At 32.6% G+C, this 11513-nt stretch overlaps 3 protein-coding genes across 4 annotated transcripts; all 3 read left to right on the plus strand.

Annotated features, from left to right (window-relative positions):
* The first annotated feature begins 820 nt into the window (after nt 1-820).
* LOC127900355 (probable transcription factor KAN4) lies at nt 821-1447 on the plus strand. Its single transcript, XM_052435007.1, has 2 exons — nt 821-1118; nt 1341-1447. Exons 1-2 carry the CDS (start codon nt 821-823, stop codon nt 1445-1447), a joined length of 405 nt encoding a protein of 134 aa, XP_052290967.1.
* Nucleotides 1448-1450: 3 nt separating this feature from the next.
* LOC107175447 (uncharacterized) lies at nt 1451-3858 on the plus strand. 2 transcript variants are annotated; one of them, XM_025095692.2, is made up of 4 exons: nt 1451-1556; nt 2228-2432; nt 2550-2700; nt 3603-3858. In XM_025095692.2, the coding sequence occupies exons 1-4, from the start codon at nt 1520-1522 to the stop codon at nt 3663-3665; spliced, it is 456 nt and encodes a 151-aa protein (XP_024951460.2). In that variant the 5' UTR covers nt 1451-1519; the 3' UTR covers nt 3666-3858. The 2 variants fall into 2 exon arrangements, with proteins under 2 accessions (XP_024951460.2, XP_052291434.1); XM_052435474.1 differs by lacking the exon at nt 3603-3858 and having other exon boundaries at nt 2550-2823.
* Nucleotides 3859-8324: 4466 nt separating this feature from the next.
* Nucleotides 8325-9203, plus strand: LOC107175446 (glycine-rich cell wall structural protein 2-like). The gene has a single exon (XM_052435008.1). It carries the CDS (start codon nt 8325-8327, stop codon nt 9201-9203), a length of 879 nt encoding a protein of 292 aa, XP_052290968.1.
* The last annotated feature ends 2310 nt before the right edge of the window (nt 9204-11513 follow it).

An 11513-nucleotide genomic window follows, 5' to 3' on the forward strand; every position in this document is an offset into this window, starting at 1 on the left:
TTTCTTTTTTCTTTCAAATTTTATTAAAATTCACTGATAATATATTCACACCATTTAAAAAAAGACGGCAAGATATAGGGAAAGAAGAATTTTACCTTCCAACTGCTGCTGTGGACACCCGTTAATGTTACATGAGCAATAATAACAAATAGAACAAGTAAAAACCATTCAATTTATGTTGGGTGCTTTCCCCCCCCCCCCAAAAAAAATTATGTTTGGTGCTAGACTGCTAGTTAGTTAGGTTAATTTTCAATTTATGTTGGGTGCTTTTCCCCCCAAAAAAAAAAATAATAATGTTTGGTGCTGCTAGACTTGCTAGTTAGTTAGGTTAATTGATAAAATTTTTGGACTCAATACAAGAGGTCTACGATTTAAAAAGATTTGAATTGGAATCAGATTAGTAATTAAGAAAAAAAATTAATTAGTTAAGAATTAGTTTGTAAATTTGTCACCATGGATTAATTATGTACGTGCTCATTGACCAAGTACATCGTATATGTATAACAAAGTGCCATTGTATATCATTTCCTCCCCCCCCAAAAAAAATTGTTTATGAAAAGAAATTAAAATTACTTTTCGTTTTCGCCCAATCATGAAGGCAAGTTTGAAAAATCTGAAATTCCTTGTATAAATTTTCCACTTTTTAATTGAAATTCCAGTGGACTAATAAACTGGCCTAAAGAGCAGAGTGGGAGAGAAAAGCTGAACAATATTGCAGAAAGAGACAAAACGAATGCAACGGAGTCGTACAAGTATTTATTCTCTTTTGTTTCAAGCACACAGGTCGTATAACTCTCTCCTTCAAGTTACCGTAGCAATAATGAAAAGTGTAGATTCTGCAGAGACCAGTAGCTGTGTTAATGTGAGGCCTCTGCTAGCTTCTTCTTCAGAGACTAGAGAGTTCCATTCACAATCATCGTCATCATCTGCATCATCAAATATGAGCTTAACAAGGCTAAGAACTATTGATGATCATATGAATAAAAACCCGCCCCAGAGTAGCTTGAAATCACCATCTGTAAGGCCTTATGTTCGATCAAAAATGCCCCGCCTTCGATGGACCGCAGACCTTCATCGCAGCTTTGTTCATGCAATTGAACGCTTGGGTGGAGAAGAAAGTAAGCTAGCAGCTAATAACTCCTTGATTTTTTATTTTTTCACGTGTGGATTTCACAACTTATATGTGTAACATATAATTTCCCAATTTATTTCTTCAAATGATGTATAAATTAATTATTTCTCCTCCTCCAAATATAGTACAAAAATAATGATACATGACAAGTGATTAATTTAATCAATCAGTATATATGGGTTTTTTTTATTTTTTTTGAAATTTACAGGAGCTACTCCAAAGATGGTATTACAGATCATGGGCGTCAAGGACCTTACCATATCTCACGTCAAAAGCCATCTTCAGGTTTCACAAAATGCTTCAATGTGGTTTTAGATTTTCCATCTGTTGAACAATTCTGTAACATTTCAATTGTCAAATGACTTTTTGGTGCTGCTTGGGAAACAGATGTACAGAAGCCTGAAGCATGACCAGATGATACAAGGTATGTCAAATATATATTTACATATAGGCCTAATTTATCGGTTTAAATTGTTCGCATATACCCAATTCTTCTTCATGGATATGCTCTCGACAAATTTTCACTGATCATGAGAATTTTTTTTATAAAAAAATCTAGTTTTCATCGCCATCTACATAGATATTTTTTTTATGTATTTTTGAAAAATAATCATGACATAGCTTTCTTTAATATTGTTTCAATCTCATATAATTTTTCTTCTTTTTTTCTTGTACTAAGTATTTTTTTTAGTATGCACTGTCTTTAGAGTCATTATTTACTAAGAAATCCCTTACTTTAATATAATAAGAAACGAATTATAAAATTAAAAAAAATAAATTTTAATATATTTCAAGACAAAATATACTGAATTGAAATATGTATTTTTCTTATCTTTTGTCTTATCCCTTATTGAAAAATTATTATACTATCTTTTCTAAACTTTATCTAGATTAAAAAAACTCATTTTCTCCTTAATTAGATGTAATACAATCTGTTTTTCTTTTTCTCTAATAAATTCTTCCACTCTATCACTGTTAGCTACAAAAATAATAGTAGTAGTAATAATTGAAAAAATAATAATAATAATAATTTGTTTATCATTTCCATGCCTAATTAAGATTCTAACAATTGAGGTTGTGGGTTTCCGGTTGCAGAAGCAGCTAAGGCAACAAATAAGAACGGTAAGGTACCAGAAGCACCAACAACTGCTTGCCAACAGGATCAGCATCCCACCAAGTGTTTGAATTGGAGAAAAAACAAAAATAATGCACAAAAACATCAAGGCTTTGGAACTCAACGTTACAATGAAGGGCTTGGTCATCATCTTATGAATAATGCTAACATTCCACCAGCCTACTGGTTAGTGATGATGTTGATATATGTAATTTCTGCAAAAATTTTAGTACTACTTGATAAATGTATATCCAATCAATCAGTAGGAATTTCTAATTCGGTGTATTTTAAAATTATATGCAGGAAAGGAAAGCATCCTATCTGGATTAATGGAAAGCAAGTGATGTTCAATGAACCATTATCATATGGGCGAGTCACAAAGAAGCAAATGGAGCATACCGACAATTCTTTTTTGCTCTTCAATGACCAACTCAAAAACTGCACTACGCAGCAAGTAAATTTCTCTCCCTCTTCCTCTCTCAGACAAAACAAATTCATACGTAAACATTGTTCAAAGCTAGCTAAAATATGAATGAGAAAATTGTTTTTCTCAAATGTATGTTGTGATTCTGTGTTTGACAGTTGCAAGCGAGAAAAGCTAGTGTAAGAAAAGTGGTTGGCAGTAACAAAAAAGTAGGAGATACGTATCGATAATATATAGAAAAAAAACGCTTTGCATAATGGTCCAAGTTGGGCATTACGAACGCTTATGCTCTAAATTGAGGGCGAATGTTGAAACCAAATAAAAATTTGTCATTAGTTATGCTCTCTCTCTCTCTCTCTCTCTCTCTCTCTATATATATATATATATATACATGAATTGATAAAAGTATGAATATACTTTTACAATATTGTCAAATAGTTTATAATGATGTAAAAGTATATTCACACAATTGTCAATTCATTCTAAATTTTAAAAAATCCATGATCTTAGTCCAAATTACTTATATATAATCATTCTCAAATACGAACACTCTTATTTTTTAGAATGTGATTTAGGGTTTCACAATACTAACAAATGCTTTTATATTGTTTTAACTACTAAAAAAAATAAGTTTACAATAGTGTAAAAACATTTGAAACTTTTCTTAACTGCCAAATCCGTATTTTAAAAATTGTGGGAGCCAACATTAGAAAATAATTAGAATCATATCATTTAGTTTTATTTAAAATATATTAATTTTCATTAGTATTATTGCAATGAATTAGGGATCATTGATCCCTAATGATCTAAGTTTTCTTGAACTTTAAAGGCCTTGTGTGAATTGTCATGTATAGTGTCATTAGTGTGTATATTAGTGGCACCACATAAATTTTCTATTTATCTTGGTCCTAATGCAATTCATAAATTTACAGTTGCATATATGGACATCATTTGATCTTTCTGTACGTAGGCAAGCAATCAGCCAGAGAAAGTGACACCAAGAGGAGACAGCTACCTTCAAAGATTGGAAGGTTTTGGTCATGAGAGTTTACAAGGGACATCATATTCAGTAGCTGAAGTTGATGTTTCGCTTTCTCTATCTCTAGATACAAAAACTTCAGCTCCATGGTTGAAGCTGGGCGTGGCTGATCAGAACCAGAATGATGTCTCTCTTGACCTTACCCTTGCATAATTAAAATCATGCACATTTATTATAAAATGCTTCCAACCGTTTGCAACTTTCAACATCTCTTGTCGTGTTTTAACGTGGTTATTATTGATAAAGTAGATGACGCTCATCCTCTTTACAATGAGTGAATGCCAAATATCTTTCTTTTCTTTTTTTTTCTAGTTAAAGAGCGATATGTCGCTGCAAAGTAATTTCTTGACCAACAAATCGTGTCAATTTGTCATTAGAATGATCAGCTGCCCTTGCCCAGTGCACACTAGCTGCTAATTAGTCACAGTGTTGGTAGAGCTAGGACGTTGTTAATACAGTTTCGTCGGTGATTAATAATGTGCTTTAACCTTCTGTATGACTTACGGCAACATCATAAGATGAATTAAAGCACCCCTTCTTCTTCACCCTATCCTTTTATGTAAAATTTAAGTTACCCACAGGGCCGGCTGAGTCTCATTTACAAATTGGTTGTAATTATAAATGCAATCAAGTCTCTAAATGCTAGTTCAAATACGAATTGTAACTGTAATAGTCATGTAACGTGGTGGTAAATCTAGTGCTAGTGGCGCACTGGGTCTCTCTTTCTGGTGGTGGGGGTTGAATTCCATGCACGGATTGTAAACGTACGATTGGACGTGTAGACTCAAATTAATTAAATAAGGCCGCCAAAATTGGTACATTCCTGAATCAATTCTTCTAAATGCTGCTGCAACGATGAACCATCGATATCTATATATTCTCTCGTGCTAAATTTTTTGTGTTACACATTAATTCTCAATGATGGATATTATTGCTAGTAAAGTTCTTGTTCACGTGATTGTTGGTACACTTCTAATGTGCACCATTGATTCTAGGAAGCTAGTGACCAAAAGGGCTCCGCATTTGATGAGGAGAAAACTTTCTTCCATAATGTGCCTAGTTATAAGTCCGATTTGGTGGATACATAGCACGGGTTTTAGTGGTGGAGGCTGAAGACATAGGGTGCATTTGAGAGTGAGGTGTAACTTTTAAGATACAGTTGCTTATAATAAAAATCATAACTGTGGAGTAGAACTGAGAAAATTAAAAATGTTGTTGGGCTGCCAAAACCTAACTGGACGGTGTTACCAAGCATCTTGACAACTAAGTTTTGGCAGCCCAGCTGCCACACATGTACATCACTCCCAAACACGCCCTTAGTGGTGATTGATGTTCTTTTTTTAATTTTTCTTTGGTTGTACATGGAGGCTCTTTTGTTTTATACTAAACTAATAACAACAAAAGTTCTTAGGATGATGGAAAAACTTAATTACCTTGTGTGTCTATATATATATAGATAGATATATAACATTTTTAAACACAAATTTTTAAGCATTAGATTAAAACATTCAATGGCTTAGATTGAAGCTGCATTTTTGTTTTTGATGCACAATTCATTAGTAGCTACTAAAGACCTCTCTCACTCTTTCTTTTGTTTTAATTTTATTTTCTTCTCTGTCACTCTCTTTCACCACTCACGACTCAAAGAGTTGTGTTATGCAAAGAACCAACGTCGTTTTTTTATTCCCCCTCCTTTGAGCTGTTTTCGATTGAGGAATAAGACCTCATTTGTAATTTATGTTTTTTCTTATAGCTTTATGAAATTGAAAAACTTCTCAATATTTGATCAGAGTAAGAAATAGTTTAAAAGGACGGATAGAGGAAAAAAATAAATAAGAAATTAATGGAGTTTAAATTCATGGCACCAAACTTGATATAGTCCATTAAAGTATTAATTTTCTTCGGACTCTCAAGACTTGTCTAGAACAGCTAGGATTAATTTTTAGCCTACATTATCTCTTCTCAAGAAATTCACCTGTTGTTTAGGCTAAATAGCATAGAATGTGATTTTTAAATTGACTCCTCTTTATGTATAAATTTATCACTATACTATAGAACAGATAAAGCAAGAAATATACTTTATTCCACGACTCCGTTTCCATCAAATATTTCATTAGTATCCCATTATCTTCTCCGTAATATCACGATTGTTGGATCGCTCAACTTGATTTGTTTAATCACAACATTTTCTTTTGTAGGACGTCTCTACAAATTGGATCCTGCCCATCGATCTAGAACTTCTACATTTTTTTTTCATCTTTCATTTGCCAGAAGTTTCATTGCACATTGTTCACATTTTATATTGCCACCGCGTATTTTGTTATGCACACCGCCTAATCACCCATATAAACATTATTACAAATGGGATTTATATACAATACAATCATAAAACACTAATCATTCAAAGTATATGCATGATGTGTCGTAAACAATATATCTATATAACTTTTTTGTTGTTGTTGTAGTTATTATTATTTTTTAATAATGTTAGATATCCCAACATTTGAGTTCTGAATTTTAAAAAGGTCCCTATAACATGAGGAGTAATAAAATTTATTTTTTCTGCAAGATTAGTTATCTACTTAATTATGCCCAAAAAAAAAAAGGATGAATTTCTAATTATCAACCTCATAGTGTGGGTAGCCACTGTACTGAGTCCACTTTGAGATTTTAAATCATCTTAATTAGCAAAGTTTAACTAGTAGGAATAATTTACTTTAGTGGGAGTAGTTTGTTTCCCATTAGAATTGCTTACATACTAAATATCTTAACTAAGCTCCCTCCTAAGAAAGAGACAAGATTAGCAACAGCAATAATCTTCTAAATTCATTGCCTGAACAAGTATAAAGATATTCGAGAAGATTTTGTTCTGATTTTTCTGAACTTCTTTGCATTTCCTTTTCATGCCTAATGTCAATGATTAAGCATCAAAAGCTGAAAAAAGGAAGAATATATTTTAAGGACACTTATCCTCAAACTGTTTTTTTTTTATATTAATCACGAGGTATCCTGGGGAGGACCCCAACTGTGGGAGGCATCTTTAAACAAATACCACAACCCAGACTAGAAGTCCCCGCTCGAACCGGGAGGCACAGGTTCTCCCAACAAAGGCGACTTCCATGCGACTCGAACTGGGGAGCAAACCCAATCAAGCCACTTAAGGGGACTCCATTGCCAGTGGAGCCAACACTTTGTTGGTTCCTCAAACTGTTTTCATATCATCCAATAATCCTCCTAACACCATAATTTTATCCTTATTTTCAAATACACTTTTACTCATATTGATTATAAATTAAATAAACTATATAAATTGAAACTAAAATAAAAAGATTTAAATACTAAAAATAAGAAATATGGGATTCCGAGTGAATAAAACATTAATAGTTGATATTTTTTCTTGCACTTTTTGTTATTTTTAAGTATTGCTTTCTTATAATAAATATTATATTATATTTTCAAGATAAAATTTAAAGTAAATAACTTATTTATCACTCTTTTCTATTAAATTTTTTTGTATCATGAGATTTTTTTAATATAATAAAAGCAATAATTTAATAGGGAGAAATCGACAATCTCCCTATATTTTAAGATCTCAGTACGTAGAATTTTAGCTAAACGAAAAGAAAGTATATGACGATCACTGGCTTTTTCTCTCGATCAACCACTATGGTTGGATGTGGTACTTAACGTAGCCCACTGGCTGCTTAAATTTGTGTGCCAATGATGATTTCATGATATGCAGGATAATGTATTTCCTGCCTTGATCTATTTTGTAGTTTGCTCGGCGTACACTTCAGTTCAAGTGTTTCAGCTAACCCATTAGCCACCACAACAACAGCAACAAACCAAAAGCTAGCTAGCACACTTATTTCTTACACCATATGTAATATGGGATTTGTCACATGGTATCCACATGCTGACACGCACATGGCTGTTTTCACATCCTAATCCTATGCGAAGGTCATTGGTGGCTTCCAGCAAGCCCTTCAGTATCTTAAATATTGATTATATGAGCTTCATAAAGTGAAATTAAAGTGAACTTGACAGATTGGAATCCACATATATATTTGAAGAATTGATGGATGTTGATTTTTTCCGCATACTTAAAATGAATTTGTCGTTGAATATTGTCAATATGCTCCTTTTAATTTCTATCTCTCTATATATCTTGAGAAGATGCAATCAACAACAACTCCACCATGTCAATTTTATTATTGTATATTGAGCTAGATTATGTAGGTATTCCCTAGTCTCTACAATCATATTGTTTGGTTTATAATTATTAAATCGAAGTAATTAAGATATATATTTTTTTGTTAACATAGTAAATTGTTACTTGTCGGCTATGGTTGACCAAGCGGTATGTAGCAAGGTTGGACTTTTCTTGACTTGGATGACTTGTTTATTGCTCCCGCCAATTCCACATCTCTTTGAACTACAGTAATGGGACATGGACCAGTGAAATCAATAGCAGTTATATTAATCAATAAATACGACATACGCAACTTGTATAAATAGGGTAGGAGAGGAGACACCAGCCGAGACAAGCGGGGGCTAATTGTGATATACTCTTGGATGTTAATTAGTAGCTCGCTTGTCATTCAAACAAAGAGTAATGGATAATTTTGTCAAATATTTCTACGTGGCTCTTCTTCTTTTGAGTACTGCTAGTGCTTTGATTGGTGTTAGCCACGAAGGACACGTGGATGAGAATGGTTACGGTCGTCCAGGTAGTTTTAAGTCTCGAAATGATTATGAGAATGATGGCGATGATGATTATTGCTCGTATCGAAGTTGGAGAAGTTGTGGAAGTTTCTTCGGCGGAGGCGGAGGAGGAGGAGGCGGAGGAGAAGGGTCCGGTCATGGAAGTGGTTTTGGTGCCGGTGCAGGTGTTGGAGGTGGAGCAGCAGGAGGTGGTGGAGGAGGAGGAGGAGGAGGAGAGGGTGGTGGCGGCGATCATGGAAGTGGTTCTGGCGAAGGGTCTGGTCATGGTAGTGGTTTTGGTGCCGGAGTTGGTGTTGGTGGCGGCGGCGGTGGTGGAGGTGGAGGTGGAGGTGGAGGTGGTAAAGGTTTAAATGGAGGGTACAGTCAAGGAAGTGGTTTTGGTGCTGGTGTTGGGTTTGGAAAGAATGCAGGAGGTGGAGGAGGAGGAGGAGGCGGCGGTGGCGGCGGTTCTAATGGAGGGTATGGACATGGGAGTGGTTTTGGTGCAGGTTTTGGTGTTAGTGGTAATGGAGGTGGTGGTGGAGGAGGAGGGGGTGGTGGTGGAGGCGGAGGTGGGCACGGTGAGGGTAGTGGGTATGGAGCAGGAGTTGGTGGTGGCAACGGTATGGGACAAGAACATGGTGGCAACAAAGGAGTCAGCTTAGGATTTGGGATGGGCATTGGATTTGGGTTTGGAGTTGGCGTTGGAAATAATGGAGATGAAGGTGCTGGTACTAATTATGATGTTGATGCCAACCATAATAACGGTAATCATGGAGATCCACCTTAGATATATATGAGAAAAAATGTTATTGATGATACAGCTTCATTTCCTTCGTGAGAACTGGGAATAAATGCTTTATTCTTTTGTAGAAATTGATTATATACATGTTTTGATCTTTTCATTTTGCATGTAATAAGTTCCCATGCATGCATGCATGCGCGCATGGATATTTGCTGCTTTAATTTGTATTCTGCTCAAACGAGAATTCTAGTTTATAAATCATATCAGAGCTCAAGCAATTAATTAGTTATTTAATGTATAATATGTGTAGTTAAATTTAATATAACTATTAATTACATGTTAGTTTTTAAAAATAATTACACACATATCATAACATTATTTGGTTCTTAGATGGTTGATACAAGACTTCAAAAATATTTTAAAATTTCTTCTCCGCTAAATACTACAGATCTTATCTCCTTCCTTTATGTGATATGTATGATATGATTATATCTTCCTATTCTAAACAATTATATTTAAAGATTAAGATTATTTTCTAAAAATCTTACGCTATGTGTCTTTTGATAGGATTTAACATTTTTATTTTCTTTTTTTATTAATCACTAATTCCCCACACACACATATATATATATATTTAGTTAGATGAGAACATCCTAATTCAAAACAATGAAATTCAAGTTACAAATTAAAAAAAATTAAAAAAAAATAAAATTCAAGTTACGAATAACGGAATCAGAATTCATATTATTGTACAGATCTCATAAAGTAAATGGGGGCTGAGATCTGATAGATTGAACTAGTAAAGCAGTAATACTCCATCTAGTAGCTGGTTGAAGAGATTAAAAAAAAAAATCTTTTATAAACTTAAATTTAAATTATTCATATATCAGACTTGAATACATTTTTTTTATAAAAAAATAAATCTTTATAAATTTATTAAGATTTTTATTCAACTATACGTACCAGACTTGATGAATGTATTTATAACTCAATGATCATCATCCAATAATTAAGTCAAACGTGGATGTTGGATGCAGCAAATCAGGTTTTCATGAAGCGAAATTTAAACGTAGTTTCATTAAACAAAACTCGGCTATATATATATATATATCTCGACTCTCTCGTTAGTAATAGATTAATTAACCTATTTTCTCTTGTTATATATGAGCTTTTTGGCATTGATTATATATTTATATTGTGTTATTTGGCTTAGGAATTGGCGACACTAGGATGGAACGATTTTCGAATATCTTTCATCTAATTAGTGTTGCGACAATAAAATTTTTATAAATTTGAAACCAGGCCTCTCATTTCTCTCTCTCTCTCTCTCTCTCTCTCTCTCTCTCTCTATATATATATAGAGAGAGGTAGGTTCTAAAAAATATTACCAATATAAACTAATATCATTTGATTAAAAAAATAAATAAATACACTTACTTAATTCAGTCAAAATATCAATAAATTTAAAATTTAGTATATACTTATAACAATAGAATCAAGTCAAGTTCTAAACAAATTCTTTAACACAATTTTAATTATTAATTTTTGTTTATGAAAGAATATGACAAATATTGGTTTCTAAATTTTTTGATATCAATAAGCATGAAATTTTTTTAACGTACTTTTTTTTTAAATTTATTTTTTGAAGAATCAAAAGGATCATGCATATCTTGTAGACAAAATATTTTAAAATATTAATTTTTTGTTTGTCCAACTAAATTTACTTAAGACGATGGAAATACAATTTTAGGGTTTAAAGCAAAAAAAAAAAAAATCTAAGTTGAATAATGATTGTGTCGTATCATAATAAATTATTCTTAATAATAATTCAATAATGAGTATTTTATAATATTTTTATTTTTATTAAAATAAAAGTGTGCAAAAATATTTTTTAATTTGCAATTCTTAAACAGAATCAATCTTAAAAATTCATTGTACAAATATCTGTGGAGTCCCCCATCAATACATGGCAAATATCTTGGCACAAGGGACAGGGAACAAATCAGGTTTAACATCTCCACTGCAATTCTTAAAACACTTATTTTGAATTTTATTTCCTAAAATATCAAAATTAATATTTTCCCACAAAATTTCACTTAAAAAAAGTATTTCCTTAAGTTTCTATTATAAAATCCTTAGTTATTTTACTATTATTACTAGTATTATATCATTTATATTTCCACAATTTAAAACCCTAATAATTTTTTAAAAATAAAAATTTTCAAATAAAATATCTGATTGATACAAAGAAGATTAGGATGGCTGCCGCGCAAGGATGACACACGCATATTGACAAATGGGGTGGGTTTGAAAATTTTGTTAAAAGAATAATCTAATTAAGTGTTTAATTTTTAA

Source organism: Citrus sinensis, chromosome 2, assembly GCF_022201045.2.
Source record: "Citrus sinensis cultivar Valencia sweet orange chromosome 2, DVS_A1.0, whole genome shotgun sequence".
NCBI classification, from domain to species: domain Eukaryota; kingdom Viridiplantae; phylum Streptophyta; class Magnoliopsida; order Sapindales; family Rutaceae; genus Citrus; species Citrus sinensis.

Excerpts from the sequence above, each read along its gene's own strand:
- LOC107175446 (XM_052435008.1), top strand. The coding sequence starts at position 8,325 with ATGGATAATTTTGTCAAATATTTCTACGTGGCTCTTCTTCTTTTGAGT.
- LOC107175447 (XM_052435474.1), top strand. The coding sequence starts at position 1,520 with ATGTACAGAAGCCTGAAGCATGACCAGATGATACAAG. Across the intron at positions 1,557-2,227 it reads GCATGACCAGATGATACAAG|AAGCAGCTAAGGCAACAAAT; the intron begins GTATGTCAAATA and ends TTCCGGTTGCAG. Across the intron at positions 2,433-2,549 it reads AACATTCCACCAGCCTACTG|GAAAGGAAAGCATCCTATCT; the intron begins GTTAGTGATGAT and ends AATTATATGCAG.
- LOC127900355 (XM_052435007.1), top strand. The coding sequence starts at position 821 with ATGAAAAGTGTAGATTCTGCAGAGACCAGTAGCTGTGTTAATGTGAGG. Across the intron at positions 1,119-1,340 it reads ACGCTTGGGTGGAGAAGAAA|GAGCTACTCCAAAGATGGTA; the intron begins GTAAGCTAGCAG and ends TGAAATTTACAG.